The sequence below is a fragment of the Patella vulgata genome, chromosome 7 (genome assembly GCF_932274485.2).
Source record: "Patella vulgata chromosome 7, xgPatVulg1.2, whole genome shotgun sequence".
Lineage (NCBI taxonomy): Eukaryota > Metazoa > Mollusca > Gastropoda > Patellidae > Patella > Patella vulgata.
Window position 1 is genome coordinate 39,036,115 of NC_065885.2, and position 19,929 is coordinate 39,056,043.

A 19,929-nucleotide genomic window follows, 5' to 3' on the forward strand; every position below is an offset into this window, starting at 1 on the left:
CTAATAGTTGGAATTCAATTGTTGTTTGGGCAAAATTTCCCAGTTGGATATTAAACCCTATTTCATTCAGTCATCCTCAAGGTTCCATAGTTTCACCCATTTTTGGTGTCAGTTACTTCAAGCTCTGTCTAAAAGTATATTATCTACATCAAAATATCTTACCTAGTCCTGCTGAAGCACAGCATCCAGTTTTGTTATAAATTTCTTGTCTTAAGACAGTGGCAAACTCTAATGGTGTGGCTCCAGTATCTGCTAACAAATCTGTACAATCAACTAACATTTCATCACAACTTACAGCTTCTATATCATGTGTGTAGCTTGAAATATAAAAACATTTCATCACAAATTACGGCTTATATATCATGCACATTGAAAATTTGTCATTCAGACATTTATTACAGATGTGAAAATATGTAGGTGATTGTTATAGTCCGGTGGCTGAAGGGGGGAATCGCCACCCGAGCTGTGAATTTATGAGACCAAATTTTTCTAGACCATTTTTTTGTGTAGATTCCGATGAGGGGGCGTTTTCGAGTTATGGGGCGTCCAATGTCTACAATTGAGGGAACATGTGATTATGTTGACATAAATGATGACCATGTTATGTATTAATAAAACATAAATTTCTAGGACTGCCCATCTCTAAATTAGTGTTTATGATGCCCCTGGACAACTGTTTTGATTTGTGGCGAGGTGGGGTGGGTGGTTGCAGGTTTGCGTGTGTGTGGGGGGGCGGTAAAATTGGCGGGAAATGTGCTCACATTGATTTAAATAATGATTTTCTTAGAGCTTGATGAAACATCTCTAAATATGTTTATAAGATTCCCATTGTGTGGGGTTGGGCGCCGGGGTGGGTGCCCGAAGGGGGCGGGGCAACATGTGTTTTTCTGCACAGAAATCATTTGGTTCAAAATTGACCTATTAAGTTTAAAAGTGGTTTCTCGTTAGCCTTTTCGTTCAGTACCTATTTCATCATTCAATATATTAAATCATAATGGTACTTTTCAAGAGATCTGGAAATGTACATAAAAAAATACAGTAAATTAGAGACATGTTTAGATATTAGTTTATTCCTAGTCTTCATCAAAAGATTGAAAATCAGGGGTCATTCATAATATGAGCGGGATAGATATCTTCTGGATGGCTAATCAACAGCTCACATATATCCATTGGATATGCTTCAGATACCCATTCAAATTGTAAATCTTCATTCCAGCCTTCAACCACGGACTATTATATACAGCAAAATCTTTAGCTCAACTTCAGTCACCTTAAGGAACTAGTATATATAAAGGACATATGAGTCTCATTGAATTCCATATATTCTTTATTAAATTCAATGGTACAAGATAACAAAGAGTTTTACATATTGACATGGTTAAATTTAATATGCAGATAGACTCCCATTATGGCTAATATAAATGACTTAAGCCTCTTTTATCTCTATAATATTTTTGTGAGCTGCTTCAGGTTGGAGATAACAGGATTCATCTGTATTATTCATAGTCTATAAGAGAAATATTATTGTATACCTGGCTACTGTGTCATATAATTGTTTAGAAATTTGTTGATATTTCTGAAAGTTATAGGGAATGGTGTTTAGTTCAGGACACAATTGCTTAGCTGGACCCATAAACATCCCATTTTTCACACCAGCCTGAAAAATAAGACACATTAAAATTATCTATCAAATTCTCAGTGAATAGAAGATTAAGTGACTAATAAGGACAAAAATTTGATGACCATTAGCAAGCTCAACTAAATCAACAAAAAAAACCCATTAAGTCCCAAACTGCAAGAGTTCCTTTTATTAAAAAAAAATCTTTGACCTTAAAATAACTCCAAAAATATCTTAAAAGTATATATAACTGGTGAATTAAAGCAAAGCTGAAGAAAATTGTATCTAATTGTTACAAAAACCAGTGGCTGCCAGGCAGGATACGCCCACATTTTCGAGAGATAGAGAACAAGCTAAAAAGAAAGTGATTTTTCCTACAATCAAGGGCCATAATTCAAAAAATTACAATTCGATATGCGCAAATATCGAAAGGAACCGAGATCTTTGGGTTATAAACTAATATTTCAAGTTTCAACAAAATCGCATAAAAATTGTGACCTCTATAGGGTCCACAACTTAGATATACCATATTTTTACGCTATTTGAGAACGAACGGCAGCCATTTTGTCTGTCAATTTTGGTCCGATTTACACAAAATTCGAACTCAGCCATCCTTAGGGTGTAACGGTGATATACTAATACGTTTTTTTAAATCGGATAAAAATTATGACCTCTATAGGGTCCACAAGCTAAAAACGCAATTTTTCGTACGATCAGGGGCCATAATTCAGGAAGTTACGGTCTGATATCTTTGGGTTATAAACTTATATTTCAAGATTCAACAAAATCGGATTAAAATTGTGACCTTTATAGGGTCCACAACCTTGATATACCATATTTTTACGCTATTCGAGAAGGAAGGGCAGCCATTTTGTATGTCAGTTTTAGGTTGATTTTCACGAATAAAAATTAAACTGAAGCCCAATATACCTTTCTAGCTTCATAGCTACACGATGCTATTTCAGCAAATGATTGAAATTTGTCAAATTTCCTTAAATCTGGTGGAACATCATTATCCTCATCTTTAACTGTGTCTGATGTAGTATTTGTTCCTCCAAGATCTGCTCGTTTTGAACGATAGTATTTCATTTCATAATCTGGATCAGATCCTTGGGTTGGTGCTGTTCGACCTTTATTCCTTGAATGGGTTACAGCTACTGGTTTACCTGTTACAGAGGTAATAAAATAAAACAAACATCCTACCCAACAAAACATACAATACACTGGACATGATTACAGCCATAAAATCATAAATATCAAAGTTAAACAACAAAAAGCAAGAAATTAGGAACTGAACATATGCAGCGTTTAATAACAATACTTGTCAATAGCCCAATAGCTTAAAAGTGCATCCCTTTCCAAAATGTGACAGTGTTTTAAATAAGGCAAATAAATCTCCAGAAAATACCTAGCTCCTATAAAAACCTGAACATTTACACAATTTCCAGTAACACCTACATGTACATACATATATAATAATTCATGTTACACATCATTGATTCAAGGTGGGTTGTGTGGCCTAGTGGTCTTTTTCTGAGTAATCCTGTTTCTTCCCAGTTTTTAAAATCAAGATAAGCTTACCATGTTAGAACCAAAATGACCTAGTTTGTGTTTATTGAAAATTAAACCCCATTTATCTGTCTCTCCCCTTGATGCAAAAAAATGTTGTAAATTTTACCTCTTAAATCAGGTCTTTCTAAAAGACCAACAGACACAAAGTAACAATCCATATCTACATGCATGATAATTCTTTCAGGTTTACCCTTTACAGACTGTAAATTATCTAGTTCTTCTGTTCTCTCAACACATTCTACATGAAACTGTCTTAATTTCTCACGACCTGGAAAATGATCTGTGTTTTCTGTTTGTAATTTATTCACATAAGCTTTATATTCTGCTCCCCATGTTGACAGATGATGTAGACGTGAATTACCATAGAATTCTGACAAGAAATTAGCATCACCTGCTTTAGCCATTTTATTTGGAGAAACACTGGGCTTTAACGATGAACTGACATTTGGTTTTATATTATCTGCTTCACCCTTGTGTCCACTAGAGTTAAAAGAATTGTCTGTTAAATCAGCACTGAAACTAACAGATTTATTTTTATTTAAAGAACCAAGTCTGTTAGATAACTTTTTATGGTTTGTGCTGCCATCTTGCTCAATAGTACAGATAAGTGTTTCTTCTGTTTCTATAGCAAGACATTGTTCCGAATTTTTTTGAATGGCTACAGGAACCAAAGATTCATCGTCATCATCATCAAAATATTGTCCTAAAATAGAATCATCATCCGTATGTTCAGAATCAATTTCCTCTTTATTATCAGTGCCATCTTCAAAATTGCGATACTGATTGACTGTAGTCTTTGGTGATTTATCTATGTTAATGTTTGTATCTTGTGGTTGATATTCACGTTGATTTGGTGATTTGAGAAGTGTGGTTGATATTGTTTTCGTGTCTGCAGCGAATCCTCCCATACCAGTTTGTATTCGTGTCTGGGAAGTATATAGTTGATATGGTATGTAGGATAATATTTTACCTTCAGCAACACTGAAAATTGTTGTAAATTGGAATCAATTAAAACATTCAATCTGAAACTTCCCAAATTCATTCCATCCCATATTGTCTCCACGTCAACTAAAACGATCATAGCCTGGACATAATAGGGTTAAATGCCTACAGTGAAATTATCATGTGTATTACATTGGTTGAAAGGAAAAAATTAGAATGCATTAATTGATGGATTGTGACAAGGTTTCTCAGAAGACACTGCAAGAACTGTATACAGAAAAAACATGGATTTTCCAGTCTGGTTTCCCCCTTGCCAGTCATGTAGGTCGGAGGGCCTGGCAAGGAACAGTGTGTCGTTATATGGATGGTACAGAAAACTGAGGTCTTGTGTACAATAAAAGAAGCCTTGGCAGTAGGAATTCAGACAAGTGTAGGCAGAGTTCCCCATACTTCATGGTGCAGAAAATTCGGATGTTAACCCATTTCAGTTTGTGAACTAAACAAACTTCATATACAAATAGTCAGTTAAAATATATACAATGGCTGCTATTTTTTCCAGATTTGTTGGAGGAGACTCTTTGGCTGGAATGATTGGGACTATCACACACTATAATACAATTATAGAACAGATTCATTTCAAACTTAGATCTAGTAAAGGTAACCAGTCCAAAATAGTCAGGTGGGAAGCTAGCAGGCTTAACCCTTTAAGCGTCAGACATTTCATATGAAACATTAATCAGGCCATTTTGCAGGTCATGACCTAAAAGTAAGAATGACAAAAAATGTTAAATATTTTATACCACAGCTGAATAATAGAGGAATTCAAGATCTTTCCCAAAATATATACATTTTTATCATGTATTCTTAAATTTAAAGAGTAACCGGATATATTCGTAACTATATGCTTTTCCTAGTCAAAACCCCAAAACAATCTGACGGTTAAAGGGTTAACGCAATTTCAGTTTATTTGAATTCCAATACTAAATGGATATAACTTAGTTAATACTGCATGATTGTTTATTAAGTGATGGTAAATGGAGAAATTGAGATAAGGCTGTCACGCAAATTAATATGGTGGTATAATTGTCAATATATTTTTTTTATTATGTGGCACCCTACCATATTGTAATTATAAGGTCCTATTATTGTATTACAGGATCAGATTTTATGTGTCAACTACAACCAAACTGAAATTTGTATTACCATGTATGCTATTACCACCTTAAATTTCTGTTAAAAAAAACCTCTTCAATTCAATGGAGGAGAGTAAAGTAATTCCTACCTATCCGTAATCCATTCTGGTTTAATTATTTTCATGTGTTTAAGTTCCTTGGTTTTACTGCTAGCTATGCTGGTAGCTATTATATGTGTAACTTGTGTTTTGTATAAATAATGTTGATAAACTCCTCCATGTTGTATTATAAGTCTTCTTAATTCATCAGATGATGGCTCTGAAATACAAAATATATAAGCTTGAGAAAAACTTTGTAGAACTCATTTGCTTTCTTGTAATAAATAAGAAATATATATTTGTTAATTAAAGACAAAATGTTCCAGACATAATTTCTTTTTGACTTTTCCTGAAGAGAAATCCCTCTCTAGCCATTGCTGCACTTGGAGCAAAAAGTTGGGTTTTTGACAGAGTGTGTCTATTTTCATCCTCCAATCAAATCTCTTCCCTTTTCCATTGTTGGAAGTAGTAGTTGGAGTCTATTCATTGTATTGAGACAACCGATACATACATAGCATGACAGTTCGTCTCTTTGATCTGGGGTCTTCCCTACAACTTCGGACAGTTGATTAAATGTATTAAAAGATGGAGAAAATATTGTTTGTCTGCTGGATGATCTAACAGATAATATAAAAGATTGTACGTTTGCAGTCATTCGGATAGCCTCATTTTTCATACAATTAGTTTTTCTGCAACTCTCTGGTCAATCGCCACTCACAAAGAATTTTAGTGATCTACAAGAAGTAAAATGAAAAGTACATTTCTCTAAATGCAGGTCAATGGTAGTATTTATGCTAATTAGGTGAGTCTAAAGTCTGTTATAAATTTGAGAGTATGATGGTGAATATACGTGGTGAAAGAGATAGGTGACCTGTACAACCTATATAAAGAAATGAAATTTTAAAATCTTACTTGTATATCCATTGACATAAATGGATACACCTTTAAATATATTAGATGAAATACCATCTTTAACATACTGCTCTTGTAACTTTTGTTGTTTGGCTTTCATGTAACCACCCTACAAAACAATCAATAAAAACTAACAGTACCTGAATAATCACAAAAACTGTTTTATAAGTGAACATTTTATCCATAAAATCCATACGTACACTATCTATTTTTGAAACAGAACAATGTGTTTATTTTGTCTTCATTGTGTTTTTGTGTTAACATCAACTCAAATTAAAAGTGGTTGGAAAAAGTATACACCCACTTTTAATTTAATTAATAACACAATGTCAAAGCTCATCAGCAGAAACAGTTGTGTGTCTGACAAATAAATATCAACAAAGAAATAAAGAAGACAGGAAACATAAAAAGCATTGCACTTTTGTAAACTTGCCGTCTGTGTGTATATGATCATTTATATATACCTAAAAAGGCTATTAATAATAGTATTATTTAAAATTTGTATGATTAACATATTAACAGGTCAAACTCATCATGGTTTCAAAAAATCAGCATTCAAATAAATTCATCAGAAATTTAACATCAGATTAAAATGCAACAAAAAAGAAAATTGATGGTATTGTTTTCTTCAAATGATTTATGACACAAAGAAAAAACTGTGACATTAGATCATGTTCCCAAGGTTGTAACTAAATTACTATTTTCATATTGGGCAGATTATAGCTATATAAATACACTTCTCTTACCCATCCGTCCCAACCATCTCCTTTATTTTTATCATTATTTCTTCTATTTTCACGTCCCCGAGCCATTTCCTGCAGGAGAAAAAGAAGCTACAATCAATTGTAATCATCCGAATCCTATCCAAAATAACGTCATTACAAAATAAAAATCGTATCAAAAATTCCCACATTGTGTCACAGTTCTCAAGAATATATAACTTTTCTCAATTCTGCTGTCTCTTTTTGAAGCCCCTTCCTATGTATATCATCCAGCTTTTCTCACTGGAAAAAAGAGATTTTTGGAAAGGCAGGTTGCTAGGCAACGAAACAACCCACCCACAACTGCTATGTCATCCAAGTGGACTATCAAGGTTAGTCACATATTTATTTACAAGACATTAAGGTAGGTTGCCAGGCAACGAAACATACGCCCACAGCAGCTAAATCGTCCGGGCAGTCAACAAGAGTTGTCGCATATTTTTACTTTTTTCGGTAATGAAACATTTATAATATACTAAAATCTGATTAAGAGCAACAACTCATAAAGTAATTATCAGAAAACCATTAGAATTTGTTTGGTTTTTATAAAGTTCTGCCCAATGCTAACGTTTTGTATACAAAACTTTTAATATCATGGATTTAGCTGCTCAAGTCATAAAAATTCATTGAAAATCAATATACTTGTTCGTCTCAAGATCTTAAACTCTGTCTATCAATCTGAAGTCAAGGGCCATAACTTTGGCAGCATTATCAGAAATCATTGAAAATAGATTCTTCGTCTCATGACCTTAGCCTCTGGGGCATCCACGAGATTTTTTGAAGTGATCAAGGGCCATAACTCTGGCAGTAATTATCGGAAATCGTTGAAAATCAATAGGTTTCTTCGTCTCATGACTTTAAAAACTGTGTATAAATCTAAAGTCAATCAGATATTAACTTTGGCCTCTAGAGAGCGTCCACAAGATTTTTCAAAGTGATCAAGGGCCATAACTCTGGCAGTAATTATCCGAAATCGCTGAAAATCAATAGGATTCTTCGTCTCATGACCTTAAACACTTTGTATAAATTTAAAGTCAATCAATCGGATATTAACTTTGGTCTTTAGACGGACGGACGGAGACGACAACAATATACGACCACATTTCAATGTGGGCGTATAAAAACTAACAATCCCAGAAATAATTAAAATTATAAATTTTGAGTCAATCGGATAATAATAATATAGCCTCTAGAGCGACCGCAAGTGTTTTCAAATTGATCAAGGGCCATAAATCTGACAGTTATAATTAGAAACCTTTGAAATTTAATAGCCTTCTTTGTCTAAGGAAAGCATTTTTTTCCATCCACCGCAACCAGGTGGTGTGCGCATGATTCAAATTTATGTGTTTTACTGGATCACGTGTTCAAAATATTGTGTATTACGTCACATACCATGTGCCAAAGCGGGATTACGTTGTGAGTAAAGCTCATTGATGAACTAATTCGCTCGAAAGTAGTCGTTTTTATTATATTTTGGTAAAAGAAAATATCGAGAATTATCACTGATATATTATTAGTGTGTATTTGGGATTGTATAGAACGCAATTGTTATTTTTAACGGAGGAATAATAACAATGGAGGGTGGTGTCGTATGGTCAGAATCAAACGATGTTAATTTCGATGTTTTTGGAACTAGCATATATAGACTATAGACTGTTAATTATTGTCGAATCCTTGTTGCGATGCCTTGTTTTGAAATTTAATACCCATAAACTTTTTCAAGGGCACTTTGAAAATACCAGTGCCACGCTCTAGTTTGGATAAGGCCTTTCTTACGCCTAATTCAAAGTTATCACAATGATTTATGTTTCCCCCCCCCAAGGGAAATACAATTGGCTCCTAAATCTTCTCACAGTGTGCTTATCTCATATACGTGAGCCTTTAATTTTTTTTTTGTCTCGATGTGTTTTCATCATGATTTATGTTCTGTTATTTAAAGTAGGCTGTATATTTGGAAAAAGAAATAATTAAAGATATGAAAATTGAATTTCAAACAAATGGGCCTATCAATAAACAGATTTGGGAATATTGGTTTATCTTTTTAAAAATAATCTTAACCCTAAACCTATATAAGAGTGAATACTTTGCATACATTATATGTAACATAATGGTTCTGTGTGACATGTATTGTATTGTAGGCCTTTACTGCCTTAAGGCTTTAGGACTTCTAACACCAAGTTTTTCATAGTGTTTTGTAACTCCTATTTCATTTCAAAGATCTATCTATTGTATGACTTTTAGTTTTTTTAATAAATAAATAATCCACGAAATTAAATTTGAATTTTAAAATGAGTTTTATAATAAAATTTTTCAGTGAATGTATACGAATGAACTTTTTGCACATATCAGAACTGAGGGTTTCCAGAATATATTTAAAGATAGGATCCCAGAAAAGTATTTATCGGGTGGTTATTTCCAATAAAAGTTTTGCAATTTTGGTATATATGGAAAGTAGGATATCCAATCTTACTAGAAAAATACTGGATCCCCTGAAAAACACTCATGGAGCGTATACAGGACAAAAGTGTAAGGGTTCCCCTAATCGACAGCCCAACGATTAGGAATACCAGCATGCGTGACGTCGAAGGATGCACGCGAAGATTGAGTGCTTGGTGTACATGTTGATAAACTTTATGAAGAGTTAGAGACATACATGTACAAAACTTTCTGATTTAAAAATCACGGAAAAAGACGCGGGCAGTGGATAATTCGAGAATTTAATTAGGATTCGATATTTGTAATAATAGTCAGCGATTAAAGACAACATCGTCTTGTGTATACAATGAATCTCTAGCCCCCCCGTTGCTATAGGTACTGAGAGAGGTGAGTCACGTGATAAAAAACAGGACCTCTTTTGATCGATTTTTATAGCAGGGTATTCCTTGGCAATTACAATGTTTTGAGAAGGATTTGAAGCAAAATTATAATAAATTAATTAGTTTGAATATGTTTTTAGTCCAAATACATGTATATCATCAAATCACCCAGTTTGTACGCGGGAATGTATCTTTAAATTGAATGTCGACATAAATATGTATTTTCCAGTAGACTTTTAAAGGCCTACTAATGCAAAGAACCTGTTAATTAAACAGGCATTATTCAAGGGCTAAACCTGCCTATTGCGATTTTTCGAACAATCAGGGGGATTACTTGGCTAAGTGGGTAAGACGCTGGCTAGCTAGCCTGGAGGTCGGGTGTTCGATCCCTGCATTGGCCGAGAAAGTTCATCCAGATTTTCCGGCGTGGTTCCCCCTTGTCAGTGATGCAGGATGGAGGGCCTGACAAGGACAGCTGTCTAGTCCTTCGGATGAGACGAAAAACCAAGGTCCCGTGTATATATGGGAATGCACGTAAAAGATCCCCTGGCAGTTGGAATTAGATATAAGAGTAGGCGATACTGCCGCTGCCCGGGCAAAATTTCCCTCATAGCACACTGTATGGCATATGCCCGTCTTCATTAGCACAGTATAGGAGCAGAACAGTAGGACGTTAAACCCCATTTCATTTCATTTCGAACAATCAGGGGCCATAATCCAGGAAGTTAAGTTCAGGTATCCGCGATTATCAAAAAGAATCAAGATCTTAGTGTGTAATGGGGATATATTCACACGTCTTTTTTTTAAATCGGATAAAAATTATGTCCTCTACAGGGACCACAAACTAAAAACGTGATTTTTTGTTCAATCAAGGACCATAATTCAGGAAGTTACGATCCGATATGCGCGAATATCGAAAGGAACCAATATCTTTGGGTTATAAACATGTATTTCAAGTTTCATCGAAATCGGATAAAATTGTGACCTCTAGAGGGTCCACAACCTTGATTTACCAAATGTTTACACTATTTGCGTACGAGGGGCACCCATTTTGTCCGGCAGTTTTGGCCCGATTTTCACGAAATTCGAACTCATCCATCATTACGGTGTAGCAGCGATATATACGAACGTTTTTTTAAATCGAATAATAAATGTGACTTCTCAGGACCACAAGCTAAAAACGTGATTTTTCGTACAATCAGAGGCCATAATTCAGGATATTGAAAGGAACCGAGATCTTTGGCTTATAAACTTGCATTTCAAGTTTCATCAAAATTGGATCAAAACTGTGGCCTCTAGAGGGTCCACACCTTTGATTTACCAGATGTTTACACTATTTGATTACGAGGGGCAGCCATTTTGTCCGACAGTTTTGGTCCAATTTTCATGAAATTCAATCTCAGACAAAATTACAGTGTAACGGTGATATATTCGAACGTTTTTTTTTAAATCGGATAATAATTGTGACCTCTAGAGAGACCACAAGCTAAAAACGTGATTTTTCGTACAATCAGGAACCATAATTCAAGAAGTTACGATTCGATATGTACGAAAATAGAAAGTAACCAAGATATTTGGGTTATAAACATGCATTTCAAGTTTCATCAAAATCAGATGAACATTGTCACCTCCAGAGGCTCCACAACCCTGATACACAATATTTTGACGCTATATGCGAACAAGGGGCGGCCATTTAGTCCGTCAGTTTCGGTCCGATTTTTACGAAATTCGAGTTCAACCATCCTTAGGGTGTAAATTGGATAAAAATTGTGACCTCTATGGGGTTCACAAATTAAAAACGCGATTTTTCGTACAATCATGGGCCATATTTCAGGAAGTTATGGTCCGATACGCGCGAATATCGACAGGAACCGAGATCTGTGGGTTATAAACATGCATTTTAAGTTTTATCAAAATCAGATAAAAATTGTGACCTATACAGTGTTCACAAGCTAAAAATGTGATTTTTAGTACAATCAGCGGCCAAAATACATGCCAATATTGAAAGGAACCGAGATCTTAGAGTAATAAACCTATATTTTACAAGTTTCATTGAAATCAGATAAAAATTGTGACCTGTAGAGTGTTCACAAACATTTGTGGACGGACGGACGGGGGCGACGACAATATACTTCCACATGAAAATGTGGGCGTATAAAAATGGGAAAGCGAGGCCAAAGCTCGATTATACCAGCAATGCACATATCTTGTCAAAACTACAAACACTGATAACTTAAAATAAAGTAATTCGAATAAAATTTTCAATATCTTCATTTTGCATTATCTATTTTTGAACTACATAATGTATCTTTAAAGTCTGATACTTTAGGCCAGTAAAGGCAAAACAAAGTTACTGTAGGGGTGGGATGAGGGCTTGGGTTTCGGGGTCTTTTTTAACATATGAACTATGGAGATAAATTGTCATAACATTTAGAAATGTAATACAAATGAAATGGGGTTTAACGTCCTACTGTTCTGCTCCGACTGAGCTAATAAAGATGGGTATATGCCATATAGTGTGCAATGAGGGAAATTTTGCCCGGGCAGCGGCACTATGACCTACTCTCGTATCGAATTCCAATTGCGGCATGTTCTTTCACATGCACGCATCCGGGACCTCGGTATTTTGTAAGCCCCCCCCCCCCACTGCACCAATTACAAGGGTTCGGAATATCCCGACGCACTTTATCGGCCAATGCAGGGATCAAGATATGTAATAGAGGTGTTTTGGGTGTAGGTCGGTCTGTTTGGGGGGAAGGGGTCATCTAATTTATTATTTTGTCGGGTTTTCTCCAGGATCTGAATGTATTTTTACACCTTTCCTAATACTAGAAAGGCATGATTTTATCATTGAGATTACACAAGCATTATATTTGCAATAGATATATTTAATGCACCAGCTAAATAAAATGAATCTTTGAATTTCTTGAATAAGAAATGTCTGTCTTATTGCACTTGTAAAATATAAATAGGTCTATGATTTAGAATAACATACCGTTCCCTGTTTTATTATAGGCCTCTGGCTTACTAATACTTACACTGGTTTTTCATGAGGAATTAGAAATTGGATATGATTTTTTTTTTGTGTAGATTCTCCACAATAATTAATATGGATCAGCTTGATTATATAATTACCACAAGTGCTATTGAATCACATTTTCCATTCCATAACCTATAGTCAGGTAAAAATACAGTTTAACCCCCCAAAAATTGCAACATCTGATTCTGACATGGTGAAGTGAAGTCGACATGCACAATGGCAGAGATTAATTTTATTATTTACTAGTGAACTAATGTACTGATTGTGACAAACTCTTGCAAGACATTTGGTATGCATATATTGAATTCAATTATATAAGTTAATAATCTCAAATCATTAAAGTATATGCTATTTCAATCATTATTTAAATAACAAGGGACAGGTAGTAAAACACCGTTCACCTGAGTTGTACTCAATGATCATTAAGACGTTTCGGTGGCCATCTTTGACGCCATCTTGAAAAAAAAAAAACACTTATCAGGAGGTCCAACTTTGGTAAACTTTTAGTATGTTATAAAGTACACTAAATCCTACCAGAATCAGTTAAGAAACCTTTGTTGCAATTTTTGGGGGGTTGAGGGGGTATTTTCCATATATTGACCTGGCTACTAAGGGAAAACTATTCCTTCTTTGGTGCGGTGTGATATGAATTTAATCACACCTTTTTCCGTCTCCCACTCATTTCAGAAAATGAACAGAACGCCTTCCGTACCTTCCCTAGCTTTCTTTCTCATATTGACGCAAAATTTTATTTTCTCAGAAGCTTAAAAAATATTTTATTCTGTAATTAATTAATTCTATAGAGTACATCTGCTTGAATGTTTGAAATTATAAGTTAAATATTAAAATTATGAAATAGTTCTGAAAATTAATTTTTAAAATTGTGAAATAGTTTTGAAAATTAATTTTTAAAATTAGAAAATCAAGTTTAAAATTCAAATTACAAATGGCCCCCCCCCCCCAAAAAAAAAGAAAAAAAAGAAGAAAAACAACAAGAAACAGTTCGTACTTAATGGGTTTTGATAATTATTTCAAATTCAATCATTTAAAAATCTAAAACTATGAATTTACCCACAAAAATACTTGACAGCAAATATTTAAAAATCTAAAACTATGAATTTACCCACAAAAAAAATAATTAATAGCAAGTAAGTCAGAAAAAGAGTGACGTATGAGGGGTTCTGACGTCAAATAGTGGGTGATGTCATCAATTTCTGACAACAGTATAGCGCATGCGCATAACACCTGGCTCCAGTGGATGGGAAAAAATGCTTACCTTTGTCTCATGAACTGACTGTGAATAAATGTCAAGTACTGTATAAGGATTGGCCAAAGACCGTGATGGATATCAAAAGAATACTAATGCCGGTACTAATAACTATATAGTCAATAGTGCCCCAAAATCTCAACCAATCAAATTGTTAATCTCTACTTAGTCTTAAAGGAGCTAAGTCGCTAATATTTGAGATCTAGAAATTGACACAAATGGGTTGCAAGTTGCAACACATATAATAATGTAATATGAATGTATATAAACTGATCTACATTAATCAGTTGTATTCAGCGAAATACGCCAGAAGTCTTGAGCGAATGGCAATCTCTAGCATCTTGTTATTCCATTCTACACTGATAGTATTTATTGCGCATGCTCTCCAGATAAGAATATGACGTCACCATTTGACATCACTTGTGGAATATGCCTAGCCTTGTTTTTCGAGTCCCTTGTTACAAATGACGCTGAAAAACATTATGGTACACGATTAGTGTACCAATGGTAAAATGTTTATTTTGTCTTGAATACTGGATATCAGAAACCCATATTTTCCCAGTAAGATCACAACATCAATGTTGATTTAAATTGACAATTAATTCGTGTTTTCAATGTTGAAGAATTTGGATAATATTGTTAGAGACTTAGCTACTTTAAGTGGAAAATGTTCATTCACTAATCAACATTACACCAGGTCTGTGTATAATTTAATAATAATGCTAGATCGACGGCATAATTACTTTATTTAAAAGAAATAATGTGTAACGTTAAAGTCTGGTAAGAACTGCAAAGTATGCATACATACATGCATCTTTCTTATTTGTAATTTTGTGGGCCCACGTTTTAGTCTTTCTTTCACTTGAGGCCTACTTTTACTTTCAGATTATTTTTTTTTAGTATCAATCCAATGAAAACATGATTTAAATATTCCATGCTGTGATAATAGAAGTACGACAAACAGAAAATATATTAGTCATCATAGTCTATGTCAAGCAAAATTCACGAATTCAAGACCGTAAAATTCAAAATATACCCCTACACGCACGCACACCACTTAATATCAGCCAAGGGGAATAACTCTAATCAATAAAGTACGAGTTACGCCCCCTTTGCTCTCGGTTGTCAAACGGCCCACCACGATCGAAGTTTATTATCTATAAAAGGGAAATCCAAAATGGACCACTATTCTTCTATTCTCAATGACTTCAATATTGCACCCAGACCTTGTCTTGGGCTATATAAAACAGTTTTTAAAACAAAAAAGCATTCCTTAGATTCTATTCCTTTTCTCAGAAAGAGCCCAACATGTCTTATCTATATCATGGACCTTCTTATATTAGTTATAAGTTATAATGCAATGCAAGGTTCATGCCAGTAGATGGTGGTTGACTACCTGGAGTTTTTAATAAACATGTCTTTATACATGATTACCCCCCTCTCGCATTAATGTCACGATTATGAATAAATGAAATTAAATGGGGTTTAACCTCCTACTTTTCTTCTCCAACTGGGATAAGACAGACATACGATAGGCCTAGACTACGCCATACAGTGTGCAATGAATTACAACTGTCATGGGTTCTTTTACGTGTAAACTCCATTTTTCGCCCCGTCCGAACGACTTGACACTGTCCCGCCCTTCACCATTGACAAGGCGAAACCACGCTGAAAAATTCAGGTGAATTTTCTTTGCAAGCACCCAGATCGTAGGCCTTCTCTCTGGAAGCTAGCCCCTGGTTAGTGAACCAGCGTCTCACTCCCCGAGCCATCGTGGCTACATCATGATTATGAACCAAAACCTAGGAAGGCTAGCCTCTAACCTCGAGCTCCCTCAGCCAGTAAAAGAGAGAAACAGCAAGGAGAACGAGTTATAGATAAATGGATCTAAAATCACCATTAATTCCCGGGAATGAGGTTCGATCACATGTTGCCGAGAAAGTTATTCGTTTTTTTTCTTCAGCGTGGTATCCCTCTCATCCATATTCCCTAGACCTTGTAAAAATACAGATTTCTGAAAAAAATCTATAGGCAACTAAATAAAATTATCTAGACCTTAATTTGTAACAAATGTTCGCTTGGACAGAAACCGGTTACATGGAAACGGCCACATTACACTTGCATTAGACCTACATATTATCGCCGAAGAAAACGTGCGCTGAAATACCAAACAAGTTTAAACTAGTTCTCAAAAACGACCTACTCCGTCCTAGAAAATCGTAAAACTGGTTATGGTCTATAATACGATCATAGTTCGTGCATAAATAGTCCTCAATACGTATGTACCAAGCTCGCCCGTGATCGTGACCCCGTGACCTTGCACTGAGTGACCCCTGCGCCCTAACGATTCCCTCAACTTTTTACCTATGCTTTTACGGGACATGCCCAAGACCTTCGGCCTGCAAGAAATCAAGAAAGGTTATTTCCCTCACCACTTCAACAGACCGGAGAATGAAGATTACGTGGGCGCCTATCCTCCAGACACCGATTACGATCCAGATGGCATGAGTGTATCGGAACGAGAGAAATTTCACAAGTGGTACGAGCAGCACAGTCACGACATCTTTGATTTTCGCCAAGAGATTCTCGCCTACTGTCGAAGCGATGTAAATGTCTTACGCCGGTGTGTTTCGCGAGATATTCCTCATGGACACGGGAATCGATCCCTTTGAGAAAAGCCTGACCTTGTCTTCCGTCTGCAGTCGGGTGCTACGCACGCACTACCCGAAGAAAGACGCCCTCGTCGTCATTCCTCGAGCCCTGATGCAAGAACCGAAACCGGATAAAGACTGGCATCGCTTCCAGCCTCGACAACAGCCCAACAAAGCACTTCGATGGTTGGAATGGGAACAACACCGACAGACCATGACAGCTTTTGGAAACCAGACCCCTCTACCAAACATTCGACACGTCCGTAACGGCAGTGAATGCAGAGTCGGACCTTACAGTTTGGATGGTATAGACACGACCACGGGCACAGTGTACGAATTTCACGGGTGTGCCTTTCACGATTGTCCCAAATGTTTTCCGGGACCCGTCCAAGACGTCCAACATAAACATCCCTACGATCCATCTTGCAGTATGAGAGACTTGTACCAGAAGACCCAGGAACGTCACCGTCGACTCCAGGAGCAGTACGGTATGCAGACCATCCGCGTCATGTGGAAGTGTCAGATGGAAGAAGAACGACGAAATGATCCCGAGATGGACGAATTTCTGAGAGGATTGGAAGATCAGCAATGGCCCGACCCCGAACCGCTAATGCCCCGCGACGCTTTCTTAATTCCCTTGCCGGACGAGAAAATACCCGAACAAAAAGAAGAAGAAGGGACAGCTGGCGTGGTCTCGCAGGCACCCATCCTGGAGTCGGTCCCCCGAGTCTTTCAACATCGAGCTCGCCTTTTGTTGAAACACCTAAAGGAAAAAACACCTTGGTCGTGGAACGAGAATTTGGAATTGGTTCGAAATGGCGTACCCGGCACCAATGCCATCGACATCGTGAACGATTTGGTTCGTCGGCGAAAGAATACTCAGGCTCCACTGGGATGGTTTGGCGTGATGCAAAGTTTGAAAGTCACGAACGTACCGCGCGAAGCCATCGGCAATCAAGAACGATGGAACGTGTTGTCCACGCCACCCGCACGGATTCCCGTTCCACCGCGACGCCCGAGAAAGAAAAAAATCTCAAGTACGGATACCCCTACTACGAGTACACCTACCCGGCCGCTTTCGGTGGAGCCCTTGGTCTCCACAAAGCTACCAGTGTGCCCTTGGTCAAAGTCAAGGCAAAGCTGAAACAACAAAGACCGTACACCTTGCACAAACCACTGAAAAAGAAATTCTCTCGGTCCTCAACGGTGGTGGCCGGCATCAGCCATCAGTGGCAAGCCAACGTGAGCGATGTGTCGCCTTGGCCCAATAAAATGAGGGATACCGGTATTTGCTGTGCGTCATCGACGTGTTTTCCAAGTACGCTTGGGTGTTGCCCCTCAAAAACAAGACGGGAGATAGTTTGGGGTGGACGCCTTTCGTCGAATCTTTCAAAGTCGACAACCCCAGTGGCTTCAAACGGGCAAAGGCACCGAATTCCTCAATCGAAAATTGCAAGCTTACCTAAAAAAGAAACCAGTGCCAGTGTAGTGGAACGATTTCAACGGACATTGAAAGAGCGCATGTGGCGATACTTCACTCATCGACAAACCCAACGGTACATCGACGTGCTAGACGAATTGGTTCGGGCTTACAACGCCAGACGACATCGGACCATCGGCATGGCGCCCAAAGACGTTCGTCCGGAACCCAAATGGGTGTTGACAACACCCCCACGCCCCCTCACAAAGAAAAAGAGAACAATGGACATCGGTACGGCCGTACGGTTGGCTTTACTGCAAGACGAAACCACGTCCACATCCGCGACATCCCACAATTTTGGTCACTCTTGGGAAAACGTGTGCCACACGCGGAAATCGTCTTTTTCTGTCAAGTGATTTTAATGTACGTCGTGGCGGGTGTTCCCTTGTCCCAATTGGCTTTCAAACCCGAAGAATCGCAGACCACGTTGTGGACGGCCTTGCTCTCCAGTACCCTGGGTTACCTGTTACCTGTTACCTTTTCCTTTCCGACCTTTTCCGACCTTGAAAACCAAACATAATGAACAACGACCGACCCTTTTACCTCACGCTCCCTAGTGACAGTTCCATGCCGTGGTATCCCGACAACAAAGTCTCCACGTATCACACACACCTGGATCCGCCACTTCTCGTCGATCATCGGGAATAGGAAGTGGGTCTGTCTATGGTCACATTACCTGACCACTGAAACAACAATACGATCGGCTTACGCATTCATTCTTCGTCGCCCTCGACCGAAATAAAATAAGTAAAGCTATGCCGGGAACACCACAGCATCGATCTCTCGTATTGTTTCAATGGTGTAAGGGGCGAAGAGGCCAAGGGATCGATCGAAATGGAAACACACATCAAGAGTGACGACTACGAATCGCTCAGACATATCCTGGATGTCCTGAGCACTAAACTGGATGATTTGTGGAATCTGGTTCCCATCTACAATCATTTGGCCAATCAACCCGTCCGCTTGGATCCCAACAACAAGGAAATGACCGACTACGAGAAGAAACAGCAAAGCGATTACGAAGGTCGAGAGATAATGCGCCAAGGGGCCGTACAAAGAAATTCCTTCGTTGCTTTCAAGAAAGACAACACCAACGATCGACGCCGTCAGTGGTCAAGAAAAATGGAAGAAAGTCGTTCAGGACACGCCCCCCCCCTTTCCCCCTCTCTCTCTCTCTCTCTCTCATAGGCGTACGGGCTCGATGACAGTTAGGGGGGCAGGAACCCGAAATGCCCGAAAAAATTTCGGGTTTACAGAAAGCGGCGCGGTCTTCCTCGAGAGGCGCAGGATCGGAGCTTACCTTGTGTGGACCCCGCCCCCCCCCCCCCAAGAAAATTTTGGAATATTTGACGGCTGCAAACATGTTTTTCTGCTATTTCAGCCCGTGACAAAGCAACTTCAAAGCGGTCTAATATAGGCTAATTAATATGGCTGGCTCAAATTCCAATCAAAAGATCAATCGTTTACCGTTGGGAGAAAATTTTTAAAATTTAACTGCCGCAAACACGTTTTCCGGCTATTCCAGCCTGTGAATACAGCAACTTCAATTTGGTCCAATTTAGCCTGCCTGGCTGACCCGATTTCCAAACAACCAATCAATCGTCGCGGGGTATGGGGGCCTCACCCTCCCGGAGAAATT

The 19,929-nt window shown here is 37.6% G+C and overlaps 1 protein-coding gene across 3 annotated transcripts in view; it reads right to left on the reverse strand.

Moving 5' to 3' along the window:
* LOC126828351 (DNA repair protein REV1) overlaps positions 1-15,218 on the reverse strand; it is a 33,889-nt gene extending 18,671 nt beyond the window's left edge. Inside the window, exons 1-8 of one of the 3 annotated variants that reach the window (XM_050558070.2) lie at positions 15,196-15,218; positions 7,022-7,090; positions 6,276-6,384; positions 5,415-5,583; positions 3,297-4,171; positions 2,549-2,784; positions 1,533-1,657; positions 163-317 (exon numbers count right to left, since the gene is read on the reverse strand). In XM_050558070.2, the coding sequence (XP_050414027.1) occupies positions 163-317; positions 1,533-1,657; positions 2,549-2,784; positions 3,297-4,171; positions 5,415-5,583; positions 6,276-6,384; positions 7,022-7,087 (1,735 nt within the window). In that variant the 5' untranslated portion in view covers positions 7,088-7,090; positions 15,196-15,218. The other 2 variants (XM_050558069.2, XM_056102359.1) reach the window with 2 other exon arrangements.
* Positions 15,219-19,929: the final 4,711 nt, after the last annotated feature.